The sequence below is a fragment of the Bufo bufo genome, chromosome 4 (assembly GCF_905171765.1).
Source record: "Bufo bufo chromosome 4, aBufBuf1.1, whole genome shotgun sequence".
In the NCBI taxonomy this organism is placed as follows: Eukaryota; Metazoa; Chordata; class Amphibia; order Anura; family Bufonidae; genus Bufo; species Bufo bufo.
This window is the reverse complement of record NC_053392.1, coordinates 195469523-195489290: the sequence shown is the minus strand read 5'-3', so window position 1 is coordinate 195489290 and position 19768 is coordinate 195469523. Positions and strand designations below refer to the sequence as shown.

General features: G+C 45.4%; 1 protein-coding gene across 1 annotated transcript in view; it reads left to right on the top strand.

Annotated features, from left to right (window-relative positions):
- SERPINI2 (serpin family I member 2) overlaps nt 1-19768 on the top strand; it is a 148014-nt gene that overhangs the window by 120561 nt on the left and 7685 nt on the right. The window contains exon 8 of the mRNA XM_040428181.1: nt 887-973. Within this exon, the coding sequence (XP_040284115.1) occupies nt 887-973 (87 nt within the window). The remainder of the gene's footprint in view (nt 1-886; nt 974-19768) is intronic.

The following is a 19768-nucleotide window of genomic DNA, read 5'->3' as shown; positions in this document are numbered from 1 at the left end:
TCAGGTCAGGCAGCAGACAGGTAGACAAGTTCAGAGGAAAAGCTGGGTTAAGCCAAGAATACGGATCAGAAGTACACCTTATCAGCTACTAGCGCCAAAAGGACTATATTGCTAGTGGATTACCTAGAGTCCTTTGAACCCCAGAGTATACTTTGGACCAGGATCCCTCTCCTCTGAAAAATATGCCCCCTTTTCACAGATTGTGCTGTGGATTGAGTGCAGATTTCCCCCAATACATTGATAGGGTGAAACCAAGGGTGACAATCTTCAGCTTTTCGCAGCATGAGCATGCTACAGATTTACTGTATGTTCCTATTTCTGTGTGGAATTTTCTACTACATGTGGATGGGGTTAAGATGAGCAAATTCCTTAAAATCTCTCTCTTCCTCCCATAGAGACAACTCCGCAGGGGGCACCAGGACAGAGTGAGATAGCGACCCCTGAGATGAGCGAGGCAGGGCATGTTGTACAATAACTGTAGACTCCACTATACAAATGTGTATTTTATTTTCATGCCGTTTGTAAATCATTAGCAAAATGCATCTGTAATAAGGGGAGCCCTGATATATTATCTGCCCAGCCAAGATGTTCATACTTTGTCCTGCTCTAATGTGTGCCATCATCCTTCCTCAACACACGGAGACAGGAATCCATTAGCCCACAAACGAGAAAAAGGGTTTTACTGGAACAAAATAAGACAGTGGAAGTCCTATCCAATGGAAAGAATCTGTTTATAGAGGATGCAACAAACAACATGGAAGATACAAGGGGGATTTATTGCATATTTTGGCCATGTCCAAATACTGGTTTATATCCAAATTCTTGGACAAATTTACATTCTGAAAATACAGCTCTGGAAAAGTCATTTTCTGCTTGTTTCTTACAGGAATGAATGTTGCAGCAATGAGTTTGACCAATCACAGATTTGTTGCAGATCGACCATTCTTGTTCTTCATCAGACACAACCCATCAGGTAAGCTAATGTTAGTGGTTTGCAAAACCTATCCATAGCACAGATGATAATGTTAGCTCACTGCTAGGATCCCAGTGTCTAATATTATGGTTAGTATTGCGTCTTCAGTTCCTTCTCAGCAGTAAGTCTTCAGTGGGGGGCAGTGTGTATGGTCAAGAATATATACTGCCAATCCATACAACTATATGGGGGTTACGGAAATAGCAGGCCATGTACAATGAGGCCAGAAAGAGTTTCACTGAATCTTTTCCAACAAAACTATATACCAATCCTGTATGTGGACTTCGCTGCAGGTGAGCAACCAGACCGCTACCTCCTAGTCCCGGTGTACTTGGCAGCTGACCTAGTGAGATCAGAAACACTAGTGCAAAGCACTAGGGACACAAGCATGACACAATTCAGAACCACACAGAGCAGATGCAAACCCAAGGCAAACACAAATTACAGGCATGAAACAAGTATTGGATCAAAGGCAGACAAATAGGTCAGGAACCCAGACATACAAACTTCATGCACTTGAACACACAGACTTAAGAAACAGACTTCAAGAACTTGGACACTGTTCAGACATAGCAGAACTTGGCAAGATGGACATGTGGAACTTGGACACTGTTCAGACACAGCAGATACATACAAAAAATGGGGAAGACTGACCGGACAAGAACTAGGACAGAATCCAGAAAATGCACGGAACAGACTTTGGCAAACAAACTAGAACAGGATTCAGACTGTGACACAGATCAGACTATGGCAAATGAACTTAAATAGAATTGAAACAGACATAACCCAAACAATTCAGACATAAACTAAAACAATGACACAGACAGACTCCAAAACGGAACAAAGCAAGACATGGCAACACAGACATGAGAGACAAGAAAGTTGCTCAACCAGGGCAGGTTATAGCCTGACACAGAACTCAGGACTATATAGAAGATTTAAAGGTGAGCTTTCACCGCTCCTGACATGTCTGTTTTAATAGCTTCATACATTCCCCATGTAATAACAATTCTGGACCATCTATTCTTATGGCTCTATGTTGTGCCATTCATGTATTATTTCTACTAGAAGTTATGAATGAATTGCTATTAGCCTTCAGTAAGGGTACAGAGGGGTGGTAACCAGTTGGGGGGGTGTACCTGCACAGTCTGAAAATGGCAGCACTGATTGGATAGAGTGAGTCTGTACAGGTAGAAACCCCCAACTGGTTACCACCCCTCTGTGCTCTTACTGCAGACTGCTAGCAATTCATTTACAACTTCTAGTAGAAATAGTGGAGGAATGGCACAACATACAGACATAAGAATAGATGCTGCAGAATTGTTATCACATGAGGAATGCAGGTAGCTATTATAATAGGCATGTCAGGAGGAAGGATTAACCCTCGAAATGATGAACTGAGAAGGAGTGCAAACACATTGGCACAATTGATACCACAGTAACCAGAACCAGAATACATGGTGCAATGGCACAAGCTAATAGCCATACCTGGAGATGGCCCTAAATCACTCCCACAAGCAGCTGACGCTGGTGCGGACAGCACAATGGTACAGGTGAACTGCCATTGTAACAATAGAATTTATTGAATCCCCTTGCAAGGAGAAATGCGTGGAAGTGAAAAGTAAGAGGGCGGTAGAATCTGTCTACAGATAGAAAAGTGATAACCCTCCCTATTGTTTCTACCTTTCATTATTGAACACTGCCCTCAGTTAACCCCTTGTTCAAGTGTTTCCAATTATATAGTGATAAGATAATAGTTCACATTCTGAAAAGTTTTCTATCATGTTACATGTTAAGAAAATGTGTTAATATTAATATTTTGTGTTTGTCCCCATACGATGTGAACATTCCCAATTATTTGGGTATTCATGTTGACTTGGGACATGTATAGGGCTTCGCTTTTTTATGTTTGGAAAATGTAAGTTAACGGAATGATACTTTAAGCAAATTTGTATTACAACGTTTATTAAAATATTCCGTAAAATAAGCATTTACTGAATAAAAGTGATCAGACATAAAAACAAGCTAGGAAAGCAGTGAGGCAAAATGAAAATATCTCTGTGTCCACAAGGCCAAAATTGACTGTGGTTAATATTTTACTGCAAAAATAGTGTAAAATATGGTATGATGCTGGAAAGTGCACCACACATATGTAAAGTTTTTTCCTTTTCGTACTTGCCTAGCAACTTTTATATTTGTGGGTGTGTTCAACAGGTCAGACCAGAAGCACTGCTTGGGGTTCAGCATGTAAGGGCGGGGAGTTAAAAAAGACATACATTGCCTGAGTGTGCCCCCAACCCCGAAACACCACTACATAACCAATACCAATACTACCATATAACTACTACCCGATAGTTACTGAATATAACCGCCATACTGTTAATGAATAAAATCCAGTGTGCAAAGAACAATATTACCCCATAGAGCGACCATATAGTGCAGTAAAATCCAATGACTTACTGTTGGTGCACATGCTCACCGGTTAAAGTCATTCACTTTTCTGATCTTTTCCACGCGGCCCAGAACACTATGAAGGTTTCTTCCATCAACAACTTGCATCTGTAGCGTTTGCAACATAGACATCTTTGGCTCTTTACTTTTCTAGAATCCTCCCTATCTTTTCCCAACATTGCCCCAGGGGTGCCCCTAGACAGTATTAGCGCTCCCCTTTTCCCCCATATACAGAAATAATGACCCCTATAGGCCCCTTTGAAGGTAACAAGACCACAAGTACCCGCTTAATAGTAATGGTGTTCCCCTGAATGCTCCCCTAAAAAGCAATAATGTACCCTTAGTGACCTCTTAAAAGCAATTATATCCCCCTGAATGCCCTCTAAAAATAAAAATATCCCTTAAGGATCCCTTTTAAAAAGCTAAAAACTCCTATGATTGCCTCCTTTAAAAGTGATAATGCCCCCTTAATAACAAATAAAGCCCCATGTGGCCCCCTAAAAAGTAATGAGGCCCCCTAGGTGGCACACACTAGAATAAGTGCCACCTTTGTGTCACAGGAGAGAAAAAAACATTATGTTAACCTCACCCCAATCCTGGGAGGCATCCCCTTACCTGCATAGTCCTGGTGCAGGTGGCAAAGTGCAAAGACATGATTGTTCTGAGACGCTGACATCATGTGCATGGTCCCAGCATTCAGCGGCCTACAAGACAGAGACAACGCACCGGTTTCAATGCTATTGGCATCCTGCAGACGCAAATACATTTGTAAGTTCTGCTTGCCTGAGTTCTCTCCTAGTGGGGCCCCAAATGAAAGTGGGTCCAGAGCCCCTGCACCACCGCTAGCTATGCCTCTGAGTCAGACCTGACCAGGGCAAGCCTTATTAGGGTGCATCACCCAACCCTGCCAAATTGAGCACCACTGAGCTTGATGTCCCGGTCACCTGGAGCATGCACCCTCAATCACACACTTAGTGGCTGAATCTTTGGAAAGCCATCCATATAGGATGACGTTTATTTTTACTTATTTTTTTAATGGGCGCTGTTATTGGGGAACCTTATATCAAAGTTAAATGGTCACTATATGTTGGGGTAACTATACACAGTATGGTACAGATATTTGTAATTTGTATGATATTATAATTTGGGCATTTTATAGCATGCTATTTCCTAGGTACAGAATTGTTAGTCCTCATGCACACGACCGTTTTTCGGGTCTGCATCAAAGCCGCAGTTTTTGCGGCTCGGATGCGGACCCATTCACTTCAATGGGGCCGCAAAAGATGCGGAAAGCACTCCGTGTGCTGTCCGCATCCACTGCTCCGTTCCATGGCCCCGCCAAAAAAATATAACATGTCTTATTCTTGTCCGTTTTGCGGACAAGAATAGGCATTTCTACAATGGGCCGCCTGTTCCGTTCCACAAATTGCGGGAGGCACACGGGCGGCTTCTGTGTTTTGCGGATCCGCAATTTGCAGACTGCAAAAAACGGAATGGTCTTTTTATTCTATGAAAGTATGTCTGTTCTAATAAGATAATCTGATACACACTCATTGACAAAATAATGACGCACCAAGAACAAGTTGTTGGAATGAAACTAAACTTTCTATGTGTGAGTGTGATGATGATATATGGAAGTGATTACACAATTATAATGAAAGCAGTAAACTGTACAACTGAAAGGAAGCTGTATTACTCTGTTGGGCCGCCACTAGCCTGAACACAAGATGAGATACGGTTGGTCATGGAGGCATAACATTTCCAAGTGGTATCCTGTGGCACATTTACCCACAGATGTTGCAGCTGAACCTGTAGATCCTGCACACTCATAGGTTACTGAAGCTGGCATACCAGTTGGAAGCCCTGCCACGAGAAGCCACATGTGTCCTGCACATATCACCAAGCTGTTCGTGTCCCTTGTATCACTACTAATGGTGACCCACTGTCATATGCGATGGCTCCCCAGGTTATCACACTAACAGTTGGGCAGTGTGCGGCTCCACAGGAGAGGCGGGATTGAAACGCTCACCATGAGGCCTCCATACTCGAACCTGACCATTGTGGGATCCCAAAAAGAACCTGGATTCGTTGCCAAAGACAATAAGGTTCCAGTTCCATAGCAGCCCAGGTTTCTTGCTCACAACAAAACTGCAAATGAAGGAGATGGTGGCTGTTTTTTTTTACCAAATTTTCTTCTGCTAAGCACCTGAAAATGATCCAGGCAGAGATAAGGGTGTGTAATGCAGGTGCCACCAGTGTATAAATGGTGGAAAATGAAACTGAGGGAGCTGCTCGTGCTTGTTGGTGGATTAAACAATCCTCTCTACTGGTGGTCTGTCTGGGCTGTCTAGAACCTGTTCGTCAAGAGTGTGTGCCCTACCCTAACCATTGCTCCCAACACTTCCTAACAATTAGGTCAGAACTGCCTAGATGGAGGGCAATTCATCGATAGACTATCTAGCTTGTCGCAGTCCGATGAAGCAGTCCCCTCTCAAAGTCTGCCAACTGGGCAAAATGTCTTTGAGTGCATTGTAGAGGCATGTCTAGCAGTCAACGATCTCTCACCAAGAGGTACACTACCCAAAAGTAGCATCTGAGAGCCCTTTTATATTGCATTGGGGAACACTTATGCCCTCGTGTGGCAAGACCCAGTGTCTAATCAGACCGTACCTGTAATCATTTACATATCTGCCTGAGACATAACTGCATTCCAAGTTTTCCGACATTTCTTTCTGGGTGCATTATTCATTTCGTCAATAAGTGTATAAAAGCATTATCTGAATAAAGCAAGCCAAAGTCAGTTTATTTCCTACATTTGCTGGGAGCTATTTTGACAGCAGTGTTTGTTAATGGCTCAGTGGATGACAATAGCAAATAAAATGGTTTACCTCAAGGTTGACAGGCCATACTATTCTCATGTCCTTCAAAGTCACACATCACATTTTATTCTATCAAAATACACAGCACTTTGTGCAAGAATAACAATCCTGCACTGGCCTTTATTCTAATGTACGTACTTATCCATCATCAGACTGTAACTCGCTTATGTCTGCGTTTAGACCCAGCCTCAGACAGCATATTTAGGACATAGCTTGATGTCTGAAGAAGATTCTCCTAGGGATGAGGATTAAGAGGTGGCAATAAGCTGATGCCGGCATGTTGCCTACTCACATGGCAGACCTTGTTGCAAAAACTTCTTAACAGTGCTTTCACACATAAGTTTTTTTTCTGGCATCTTTCTGAACTTTTGTGTTTTTAGTAGCTTTTTTGGTGCTTTTTTTGGTGTAAAAACAACAGTTCCAGATGTTATCTGGAAGTCTTTAAAAAATATGAAATACAGAACACACAAGCATTTTTTTGGTCATTTGGTGGCATTATTTGTCATTCTGGCTTCTTTTAAAAAACGCAGCATAATGTAACTCTTGGCCTTTCTGCCAACACCTGTTCTATTAGGCCCCTTGCAGACGAGCGTGTCCGGATTAGGCCCGGATGCGTCCCGGTGCATTGCGGCAAACCCGCGCGAGTAGGAACGCAATTGCAATCAGTTTTGACTGCGATTGCATTACGATGTTCAGTTTTTATTGCGCGGGAACAATGTGTTTTGCAACCGCGCGATAAAAAAACTACTGTGGTACCCAGACCCGAACTTCTTTACAGAAGTTCAGCTTTGGGTTAGTTGTAGTGTAGATTGTATTATTTCCCCTTATAACATGGTTATAAGGGAAAATAATAGCATTCTGAATACAGAATGCATAGTACAATAGGGCTGGAGGGGTTAAAAAAAATAAAATAATAATTTAACTCACCTTAATCCACTTGTTCGCTCAGCCCGCATCTCTTCTGTCTTCATCTGTGAGCAATAGGACCTTTAATGACGTCACTGCGTTCATCACATGGTCCATCACATGATTTATCACCATGGTGATGGATCATGTGATGAGCATAGTGACGTCATCAAAGGTCCTATTGCTCACAGATGAAAACAGAAGAGATGCCGGCTGCGCGAACAAGTGGATTAAGGTGAGTTAAATTATTATTATTATTTTTTTAACCCCTCCAGCTCTAGTTTACTATGCATTCTGTATTCAGAATGCTATTATTTTCCCTTATAACCATGTTATAAGGGGAAATAATAATGATCGGGTCCCCATCCCGATCGTCACCTAGCAACCGTGCGTGAAAATCGCACCGCATCCGCACCTGCTTGCGGATGCTTGCGATTTTCACGCAACCCAATTCATTTCTATGGGGCCTGCGTTACGTGAAAAACGCACAAAGAGGAGCATGCTGCGATTTTCACGCAACGCACAAATGATGCGTGAAAATCACCGCTCGTGTGCACAGCCCCATAGAAATGAATGGGTCAGGATTCAGTGCGGGTGCAATGCGTTCAACTCACGCATTGCACCCGCGCGGAATACTCGCCCGTGTGAAAGGGGCCTAAGGCTGGTTTCACACGGGCATTGCGGGATAAGATACGGGTGCGTTGCGGAAACATGCACGATTTTTCCGCGCGAGTGCAAAACATTGTAATGCGTTTTGCACGCGCGTGAGAAAAATCGGCATGTTTGGTACCCAAATGGGTTTGGGTTAGTTGTAGTGTAGATTGTATTATTTCTGAATACAGAATGCATAGTACAATAGGGCTGGAGGAGTTAAAAGAAAAATAATAATAATTTAACTCACCTTAATCCACTTGTTTGCGCAACCCGCATCTCTTCTGTCTTCATCTGTGAGCAATAAGACCTTTGATGATGTCACTCCGGTCATCACATGGTCCGTCACATGATCTTTTACCATGGTGATGGATCATGTGATGACCGGAGTGACGTCACCACAGGTCCTTTTCCTGCACACAGCAAAGAAGAAGACAGAAGAGATGCCGGGCTGCGCGAGCAAGTGGATTAAAGTGAGTTCAATTTTTTTAATTTTTTTTTTAACCCCTCCAGCCCTATTGTACTATTCATTCTGTATTCGGAATGCTATTATTTTCTCTTATAACCATGTTATAAAGGAAAATAATAATGATCGGGTCTCCATCCCGATCGTCTCCTAGCAACCGTGCGTGAAAATCGCACCGCATCCGCACTTGCTTGCGGATGCTTGCGATTTTCACGCAGCCCCATTCACTTCTATGGGGCCTGCGTTGCGTGGAAAACGCACAATATAGAACACCAGTGACTGTTCTTATTCGGCGCAACGTTGCTGGGACTCCTAGCAACTCTCTGCTAACTTGGTTATGTCATAATGAATTTCATTTTAAGGGGTATTCCCATCTGGGACATTTATGACATAGAACGAGGCTCCAAATTGTACAGGCAGCAAGCGCGTCCACCCTTCATTCACGGCTATGGAACTAACGCTAGAAAATAGTGTGGCTATTTTCAGGAATCCCATATTGGTGAATAGAGAGGTGGCAACGCTTGTGCTGCTTGTTCTCTATTCGCTGCTATGGGACTTTGCTATTTTGGAACTCCCATAGCAATGAATGGAGAGGACACTGCGTATGTGCAATGTGCTCTCCTTTTACTTCGGACCCCTGTTCTTGACATATATGCAGGTTGGACCCGCACCTATCAGACATGGCACATCCTATCAATATATACCCCATATGTGTCCCAGGTGAGAATACCCTTTGACCTCTTCCCTGAGAAAATCCTGCATACACCCCTGAAACCAAAGAACGCAAATTAAAGACACAGAATAAAGACACAGAACATGTTAATTGGGGAATAAAAGGCCAAATTGTTTATTTAAAATATTTAAAAAATGACAAACCCCTGACTCACGGAGAGTCACCCTCCAGCACTCAGGAGAGGAAAACCCCCTGTGGAGGAAACCTCTAGGGAACCATGGCTGGAGGGCTGCCCTTCCCTTGGGCTTAGAGGGTAATGCCACTATGTGGCTGCCACATAAATAGTAGAGGGGGGGTGCAGCAGCCGGGCTGATTTGGTTCGCTAGGCGGATGTCCCTTTCTTCCCGTTGGGCGATGGGCTTCCTGCTAGAACCTCCAAAGGTGCGGTGGGCGGGGGTAGTCAAGCTCAAGGTCCTCAGGCCATCAAGTACGGCACCAAATATGGCCGCTCACTCGCTTTTTACAAAGGTTCTTCCCTTATGACACACGTGCTTGTGATGTCACAGGTGTCTATGACTAATGTTCATGGCAGTGTTTGAAGGGTTAACCCTTTAGTGACTGTAAATGTGCCTTACTGCAGAGGCCTTTAACCCCTTCCTGACCGCACTTTGTCAATATACTCCAGTTTGGATAACCAGCATTTCCTGCTTCCGAGGAGCAGGTTTGTTCTGTAACTGACAGCCACTGGTCCAGGTGCCGACACCAGGTTGCTCTTACCTAACCCCTTCCTGGCTGCACCATGTAAATGAACAGACTAACAGCATGGTCCCGTCAGTATGTGACCCTTAATCCTATCCTGTATACATTTGTATACATCAAACCGATAGGAAATAACATTTTTCTAGGCTCCAGCAGGGCACTTTTTTGAGAGTTTACCTTCAAGACGCATAAAAATGGCCCCTGATTAACTCCTTAAGGACACGGCCATATTTCACCTTAAGGACCAGGCCATTTTTTGCAAATCTGACCAGTGTCACTTTATGTGGTGATTTCTTTAAAACGCTTTAACTTATCCAGGCCATTCTGAGATTGTTTTTTCGTCACATATTGTACTTCATGACACTGGCAAAATGAAGTAAAGAAAAAACAAAAACATTTTTATTTATATAAAAATATCAAATTTACCAAGATCTGGGAAAAATTAGCAAATTTCCAAGTTTCAATTTCTCTACTTCTATAATACATAGTAATACCTACAAAAATGGTTATTACTTTACATTCCCCCACATGTCTACTTCATGTTTGGTTCATTTTGTGAATGTAATTTTAGTTTTTGGGGACGTTACAGGCTTAGAAGTTTAGAAGCAAATCTTGAAATTTTTCAGAAATTTTTAGGTACCAGTTCAGGTCTGAAGTCATTTTGTGAGGCTTACATAATAGACACCACCAAAAAATTACCCCATTCTAGAAACTACACCCCTCAAGGTATTCAAAACTGATTTTACAAAGGTCGTTAACCCTTTAGGTATTCCATAAGAGTTAATGGCATATGGAGATAAAATTTCAGAATTTAGATTTTTTGGCAAATTTTCCATTTTAATCCATTTTTTCCAGTTACAAAGCAAGGGTTAACAGCCAAACAAAACGCTATGGCCCCTTTCACATGGGCGTTGAGGGAAAATGTGCGGGTGCGTTACGGGAACACCCGCGATTTTTCCGCGCGAGTGCAAAACATTGTAATGCGTTTTGCACTCGCGTGAGAAAAATCACGCATGTTTGGTACCCAAACCCAAACTTCTTCACAGAAGTTCGGGCTTGGGATCGGTGTTCTGTAGATTGTATTATTTTTCCTTATAACATGGTTATAAGGGAAAATAATATCATTCTGAATACAGAATGCATAGTAAAATAGCGCTGGAGGGGTTAAAAAAAAATAAAAAATATTTTAACTCACCTTAATCCACTTGCTGGCGCTGCCGGCATCTCGTCTGTCTCCTTCTGTGCTGAACAGGACCTGTGGTGAGCATTCATTCCAGGACCTTTGATGACGTCACTCCGGTCATCACATGATCCATCACCATGGTAAAAGATCATGTGACGTACCATGTGATGACCGGAGTGACGTCATCAAAGGTCCTGTAACTGTACTTAATGGTCACCACAGGTCCTATTCAACAAAGGAGACAGAAGCAGATGCCGGGCTACGCGATCAAGTGGACTAAGGTGAGTTAAATTATTATATATTTTTTTTAACCCCTCCAGCGCTGTTTTACTATGCATTCTGTATTCAGAATGCTATTATTTTCCCTTATAACCATGTTATAAGGGAAAATAATAATGATCGGGGCTCCATCCCGATCATCTCCTAGCAACCGTGCGTGAAAATCGCACCGCATCCGCACTTGCTTGCGGATGCTTGCGATTTTCACGCAGCCCCATTCACTTCTATGGGGCCTGCATTGCGTGGAAAACGCACAATATAGAACATGCTGCGATTTTCACGCAACGCACAAGTGATGCGTAAAAATCACAGCTCGTGTGCACAGCCCCATAGAAATGAATGGGTCAGGATTCAGTGCGGGTGCAATGCATTCACATCACGCATTGCATCAGCGCGGAATACTCGCCCTTGTGAAAGGGGCCTAAGGCAAAAACGAGAAAAACAATATGTGGGAGATTTATCAAAACTGGTTTAAAGATCGTAGCAACCAATCAGATTCCACCTTTCATTTTTTATTTTTTTAATTCTTTATTTAAATGAATACGGAAATCCAACCGTGCATCAGCAAAGTCAATACAGTACATCCAGTGTATCAAAGATATAGCACAACAACGATATCACCTTATACGCCAGTCAACATAACAATATCTATTGGCACTTGTGGTATAATGATAGGAACCTCGACAGAGCAGGAACCCTTTCGACTGAACAATGACCACATCGGGCTAAATTAGTAAAAACATAATCCTGGCCTTTAAACAGAGCTACCAGGAAGAGTAAAGCAGCATAAGTGCGCACAGATTAGGAGGTGCAACCACTAGACAAATATCAACAAAAGGAGAGAAACAATACACACAGACAATAGACACTAAAGGGGGGTGGGTACTAGAGAGGGGGTAAACCCATAGAGTACAGAGTAAGATCCGCAGCTCAGGCCATAAGGTCCTGAAACTCCTGAGACTCCTGAAAAGAAAACCAAGGGGCCCATGAATCAAGGAAGGCTTTATGCTTGGCTCGCAGCTGCGAGGTGAGTTCCTCCATTCTCTGGATCTCCTCCACTTTTTGGATCCAACAACTAATTGTCGGAGGCGCAGAGAGCTTCCATCTCGCAGGGATACACGACCTAGCCGCTATCACCAGGGAGCACAAACATGACTTCCGAAGCACACTCATTGGCAGACCCGAGAGAAATAATAATAAGAAACCAGGGGTGTGTGGTATCGTAAATCGGAAAATTAAGGACAAGGTCTTATGGACCAACTGCCAAAAAGGACTAATTTTTGGGCAATCCCAGAAAATGGGCATCATGGAGCCCATAGCGGAGTCACAGCGCCAGCAAATAGGAGATGCGGATGGGAACATGTTCTGCAATCTGGTTGGAACATAGTACCATCTGGACATTATCTTATAACCCGCCTCCTGGAACTTACTCGCTATGGATGACCTGTAGAGCAGACTGAAGAGTTTTGACCAGTGATCGGGGGGGATGTTCACTCCCAAGTCTTGGGACCATTTAGCCACAAACGGTGGAAGATAGTCCTGTCGAGGGGCTACCAAGGAAACATTCGGAAAGGGAATGTCTGTAGGCGCCAAACCCAACACAAATTTTCTCAAATGAAGTAAGAGCCCTGTCACACCCAGTGGAGGTCAGAATAGCGGATAAAAAATGCGTCAGTTGCCTGGATCTCCAGAAACCCAAAGGGCAGGGATCTGTTATGCTCAAAATCTCGTCATAGGTGCGCCATCTGCCTGAAGTTCGGAAGAAGGGAGCACGGGACCTACCATTAGTCCTCCACTGCAAGAACGGTCTGCCCCTGCAACCCGCTGGGAAAGTGGGATTCCCCAAGATGGGAAATAAAGGTGAGGGGGAGGGGGAGATCAAGGGATTATCTCTAATTCTATGGAACTGTGAAATGGTGGGGCCGATTGTGGGATGATTATAAAGGGCTTAAGGGGGTTTCAAATCCACCCAGGGCAGGGAAGCTAACGGACAGTTCGAGCAGAGTTGTTCAATTGATACCCACTGCTTGAGCTGTGAGTGCCTACACCAATCCACTATCCTTTGGAGCAGGGAGGCTGAATGATATTTACGTAGGTCAGGTACACCTAGCCCCCCCTTTGTCCCTCGGTATGTGTAAAAGAGATCTGGCAAGTCTCGGGCTACCCTTTGCCCAAATAAACCTAAATATGTCCCCATGAATCCTGTTGAAGAAACTAGCGGGGAGTTTGATGGGGAGGGTCTGAAAGAGGTATAACACCCGTGGGAGAATGTTCATTTTGAAAAATGGCACATCGTCCAAACCAAGTGTGCAGTGCTTTCGACCACTTCTTAAGATCTTCCCTAATCCGATCCCGGAGAAGGATAAAGTTTCTGTGGTACACCTCTTTCAGATCCGTGGGGATAAATGTGCCTAAATATTTTACTGCTCCAGATGCCCACTTGAAAGGGAAGGAGACAACTAGGTCGGCCACGAGCGTGGCCGGAAGAGACACATTCAAGGCCTCTGATTTCTGGAAGTTAATCCTCAGATTCGAGAGGCCATGAAACGTGTGGAATTCCACCATCAAATTCGGGAAGGAAATCTTGGGATTAGTTAAAGTAAACAACAGATTGTCCGCATATGCCGCTATCTTAAATTCTCTACCCCCAACCGAGAGTCCCGATATATTCGGGTTCTGTCGGATTGTCCTCAGGAGCGGCTCCAGGGTAAGAACAAAGATCAATGGGGAGAGGGGACAACCCTGGCGGGTCCCATTCCATATCGCAAAGGACGGAGAAAAAACACCATTCACCTTTGCGACCGCAGAGGGAGACTCATATAAAGCTCTGATCCATGATGCCAAAGGACCGGTGATACCGAAATATCGCAACACCGCGAACAACCAAGGCCATCCCACCCTGTCAAAGGCCTTTTCAGCATCTGTGGACAGGAGACAGAGTGGGGTATCTCGGATCTTGGCATGATGAATCAGGTTTAGAACCTTAGTGGTATTATCTCTCGCCTCACGCGACGGAATGAAACCCACCTGATCATTGTGTATGAGATCAGAGAGCAGTGGGACCATCCGCTTGGCCAGAATTTTAGCGAACAACTTAAGGTCCACATTTAATAAGGAAATGGGACGATAGTTGCCGCATAGGGTGGGATCCTTCCCTTCCTTATGTATCACTGTAATATGAGCATGTGACATGTCAGCGGGTATAGGACGTCCTGTGCTAAGTGTGTTGAGAGCCTTAGCCAGAGGGGTCTGGAGCAGTGGTAAGAATCTCTTATAATATGACGCAGGGAGACCGTCTGGTCCCGGGGCCTTACTGGGTTGCATGTTTTCAAAGCCTCTGCTATTTCTTCTGTCGAGATCGGTCTATCTAAGTCCTGAAGGGAGTCTGCAGGTAGTCTAGGCATGCCCGAATCCACCAGATAATGGTTCATCATTGAATGCAGAGACTCACTCGTGTCGTTGGGTTGTGAGAGATTGTATAAGGATTGATAATACTGAGCAAACGCTTCTGCAATCGGGACGGGGTTATTAAGAGGGGGCCCTCGGGTAGCGGCGATATGGGGAACATAATTCCTAGCTCTTTGCATCCTAAGTAATCTGGCTAAGAGTTTGCCACTTTTGTTTCCAAACTCAAAGAGATACCGGCGGCCTTTGGCTAGAATGGTTTTGTACGTACATCTAACTTTTCCTTAAGCTTACTTCTAGCCAATAGGAGGGAAGTGTGCGCAGCCACCGCATGAGACTTTTTATGGGCCTGTTCAAGGGTAACTATTTCCGCCAAAATCTGTGAGATTTCCGCTGCCCTCTCTTTCTGACGTCTAGCTCCATGCTTGATGAATTCACCTCGGATTACACATTTGTGAGCCGCCCAAACAGAGATGGTGACACGTCATCAGTTTGATTAATTTCAAAGTAATGGGAGATCTCTGTATGTACCTCCTGAGCCACCACCAAATCCTGCAGTAAGGATTCATTCAATCGCCACTGCCAAGATTTCGGAGCAGGGAGGGGGGAATTCAATGAAACATGGAGCATTGCGTGGTCTGAAAAGGTCAGCGAATCTATGACCGACGAAGCCAGGAGGGATACCGCCGAGTGTCTCAGTAAAAAGTAGTCTAGTCTGGAATAAGTGTCCCTCACTGCAGAGTAAAACGTAAAGTCTTTGACCTCAGGGTTAAGAACACGCCATGCGTCTACTAATTGATGGTAATGGAGAAGCTTTTTGAAATCCCGGAGATACGAATGAGAAAGGTGACAGGATCCCCTAGAGACATCCGAAACCAGATCTAGTGCCACATTGAGATCCCCCCCCGACCAACAAGGTACCCTCTGCAAAATCCTCCAGGCGAGTCAGTATCCCAGCTAGGGCCTTGAGTTGTTTGGTGTTAGGCAGGTACAAGTTAGCCAGGGTGAGAAGCTGCCCCGCTAGATGTCCCTTGAGAAAAAGAAAACGCCCGTTATCATCAGTACGAGCATCTAAGAATTCCCAAAGAACAGATCTGGCAATGAGTATGCTCACTCCCCTAGATTTTGACCCTGAGAAACAACTATGGTAGGTATCAGGATACCTAGGGGATTTAAGTGTTGGCATAGCGTCCCTGCGGAAATGGGTCTCCTGGATAAAAGCTACCTGTACCTTCTTACTCCATAGGAGCCGGAGAATGAAGAAGCGCTTCTCAGGGGTATTCAGTCCATTGGCATTGATAGACGCAAACTGGACCGTGGACATGGTTGTAACCTGCTGAGAGAGAGGAGAGTGCAAAAAAAAACACCTCACAACAGAGGAAACAAGAGGAAGGGGGGGGGGAGACAAGACAAGACAATAAAACAGTACAATATAACCCTAACTGGCTAGTCCAGCGAGGGTGCACAAAGCCTGCAGAGAAAAACTCAGCAGAAAAATGTGGGACAAACTCCCACTATGCGATTCTTGGAAGGCTCGATATGAGTCGACCAAGATTCGCTAGACCTAGTTGGAGAGAGAAGAGCAAACAGTAAAAGAACAACCAAATGTCTCCCAATCCCTGAGCCCAGATCATATGATTCTAGATGGCAAACAAAAAGTCAACTGGCTAGTAGATGAAACAATAACAGTAAGACCACTCGACAGGAGTGAGGTATCGGCACTTGGGGCATATCACACAAGGACCCTGAGAGAACCAGTTACTGATTAAGAGAGTAGAGGCCTACACACCACAGCAAAGGCCCGTCAATCTGGAACAGCTCGGGCCGAAAACTCTCGTCCCCCCCTTGGTACATCCTGAGGCAATAACCGGCCGGCTATCACCCCCACCCTGAAGACTAGATGAGTCCAGGACAAAAGAAGCAGGGATCGGAACGTCCCACCAGTTCGGCAGTGAAACTATCGGAACATCCAAGAAGCGGGATAAGTCCTCTGCCTGATCCGGTGAGAGAAGAGCAAAGGTAGTCCCATTCCTGCGAACAATCAGATGGAAGGGGTGTCCCCAACAATACGTGGCTCCAGCTTCAGTGATGGTTTGGAGGATCGGCTTCAGAACACGTCTTATCATCAAGGTTCTTCTAGAGACATCAGGTAGAATATGTACTTTGACTCTGTGGACCCTATCCAATTCTCCTCCTCCGGTCTGTCAAGGAGAGTATTGAAGATAAACGTCACCGATTTACGCAGTTCTGAGGACTGAATGTCTTTAGGGATCCCCCGCAGCTTAATATTATTACGGCGCCCCCTGTTCTCCTGATCATCAAGCTGAAGCAGCATATGTCTGTTCATGGCTTTCTGAGAGGCCACACTTGCCTCCACCTGAGTCAAACGTGAGTCCAGAGGGGTAGAGAGACTCTCCTGGGAGGACAGTTTGGTAGAAATGGCGCAGATATCAGCTTTGACTGAGGCAATTGCCTTGTCTTGTTTAGATTCAAGCTTCGATAACATCGTCTCTAAGTCCATTTTAGTGGGCAAAGTGCTAAGCAGCGACCAAATATCACGCAGCTTGGGTCTTTTAGCGCGTTTGTGCTCGGATCGGCTCATGCTGAGAGGGTACCCTACCTAAGCTTATACTCCACCCCCCCAACCTAGAAGCAGCAGAGTTATGCCGGAACTGCTTATCGAAGGGTAGCCTAAAGGGGGCTACCCCAATGATGAGACCTGAAAGAAGGGAGGGCTCCTGGGTGGGTTGAAATCGTTCGAACCGACAAGTGGGGGGAGGAAGGCCAGGTTTAAATAGTGAACGCCCCGCCTCCCCTCACACAAATGCGGCACTCTTAATTGCCTACCACTTGTGCTCGGATCGGCTCATGCTGAGAGGGTACCCTACCTAAGCTTATACTCCACCCCCCCAACCTAGAAGCAGCAGAGTTATGCCGGAACTGCTTATCGAAGGGTAGCCTAAAGGGGCCAAAAGAACCATGCATAGGAGTTAGAAAACTTGATAACAGAAACTACAGACCAAAACTCGAAAGCCAATGATATTTCGTATAAGGATCCGGGATATTACGCATGGAACACGCGGAACTGCGAGGACCCAACCGTTTGATGACATGTACTGGCACCTTATGCATGGACGCCGCCGCTGCCGCGCCCATGCGGAAGGAATGTCCTGTGATCCAGCGAGGACCGACCCCTGGACCTGTCAACTAACCTGAATGTACGTAAGAAAGGCCGCGGTGGTTAGCCGGGCATTGCCTAGTTCGAGTACGGGAGAACATGCCGCTTGGACTAAATACTACGCAGCCAAGCCTCCAAGGCATGCACCGGACACAATCTGCTGTCCGTGGGAAAGTATCTGACCGCCACTGGTTGCCCCGGCCGTGACGTCTTGGACGAGGCCAAGGTGAGGACATAGATGGACCCGCGCCGGATGAGCTGACCTTTCCGCAGGCACCCAGCCAGCGTATTGGTGCCCATGAGCTCGCCTGACCTGAGGAATCCATGGAAGGCCAGGTACAAGGCTGTTTCTACCAGAGCGCTAACCTGTGGCCCGAACGGTTTGCCCCTGCAGTTTGCCTGTCACGGCCTGAACAAGCTACCGGTAAATGGCTGACGCCCATGTCGTTTCACAACAGACATCTTGCGCAAACCCTTCAACGCCGCTTTGATCGGGTGGGCGGAGAAGAGTGACGGTAGGTCCGGATGTAGCCTGTACCAATGGTGCTGAATACCTGCCATGTATAGTTAACAATGCTATAGGACAGGTTTAATTGAGAGTGGCAAAAACCCTGACAAAGCCCAATAGGTGAGTGATAGGCCCCCGGCCAGCGGCCGGGTAGGTGTTCTCATATCTCTGAAACAGGCGCCAAGCTGTCTTGTAAGCCCTCAGAGTATTACTGGCCAAGGAATTGGCCATCAGTCTCTTAGCTATGGTGAGATGGGAGACTAGTCCCAGCGCAGCTGGGCCTGGTGAGGAAATTATTTATTTTTTTAATCTCCATGCGTGAGAGACTCTAATGGCGGAGTCCTGTGTGTAAACCTAAAGCGGAGAAGCCATGCGTGAGAGACTAATGGCGGAGCCATGCGTGAGAGACTAATGGCGGAGTCATATGTGTGAACCTAAACGGAGAAGCCATGCGTGAGAGACTAATGGCGGAGTCATATGTGTAACCTAAAACTGAGAAGCCATGCGTGAGAGACTCTAATGGCGGAGTCATATGTGTAAACCTAAAACGGAGCAGCCATGCGTGAGAGATTCTAATGACGGAGTCATATGTGCCAACCTAAAACGGAGAAGCCAGGCGTGAGAGACTAATGGCGGATTCGTATGTGTAAAACTCACACTGAGAAGCCATGCGTGAGAGACTCTAATGGCGGAGTCATATGTGTAACCTAAAACGGAGAAGCCATGCGTGAGAGACTCTAATGGCGGAGTCATATGTTTAACCTAAAATGGGGAAGCCATGCGTGAGAGACTCTAGTGGCGGAGTCATATGTGTAAACCTAAAACGGAGAAGCCATGCGTGAGACTCAGATGGCGGAGTCATATGTGTAACCTAAAACGGGGAAGCCATGCGTGAGACTCTAATGGCGGAGACATATGTGTGAACCTAAACGGAGAAGCCATGCGTGAGAGATTCTAATGGCGGAGTCATATGTGTAAACCTAAAACGGAGCAGCCATGCGTGAGAGATTCTAATGGCGGAGTCATATGTGTAACCTAAAACGGGGAAGCCATGCGTGAGACTCTAATGGCGGAGACATATGTGTGAACCTAAACGGAGAAGCCATGCGTGAGAGACTCTAATGGCGGAGTCATATGTGTAAACCTAAAACGGAGCAGCCATGCGTGAGAGATTCTAATGGCGGAGTCATATGTGTAAACCTAAAACGGAGCAGCCATGCGTGAGAGATTCTAATGGCGGAGTCATATGTGTAACCTAAAACGGGGAAGCCATGCGTGAGACTCTAATGGCGGAGACATATGTGTGAACCTAAACGGAGAAGCCATGCGTGAGAGACTCTAATGGCGGAGTCATATGTGTAAACCTAAAACGAAGAAGCCATGCGTGAGAGACTAATGGCGGAGTCATATGTGTAACCTAAAACGGAGAAGCCATGCGTGAGAGACTCTAATGGCGG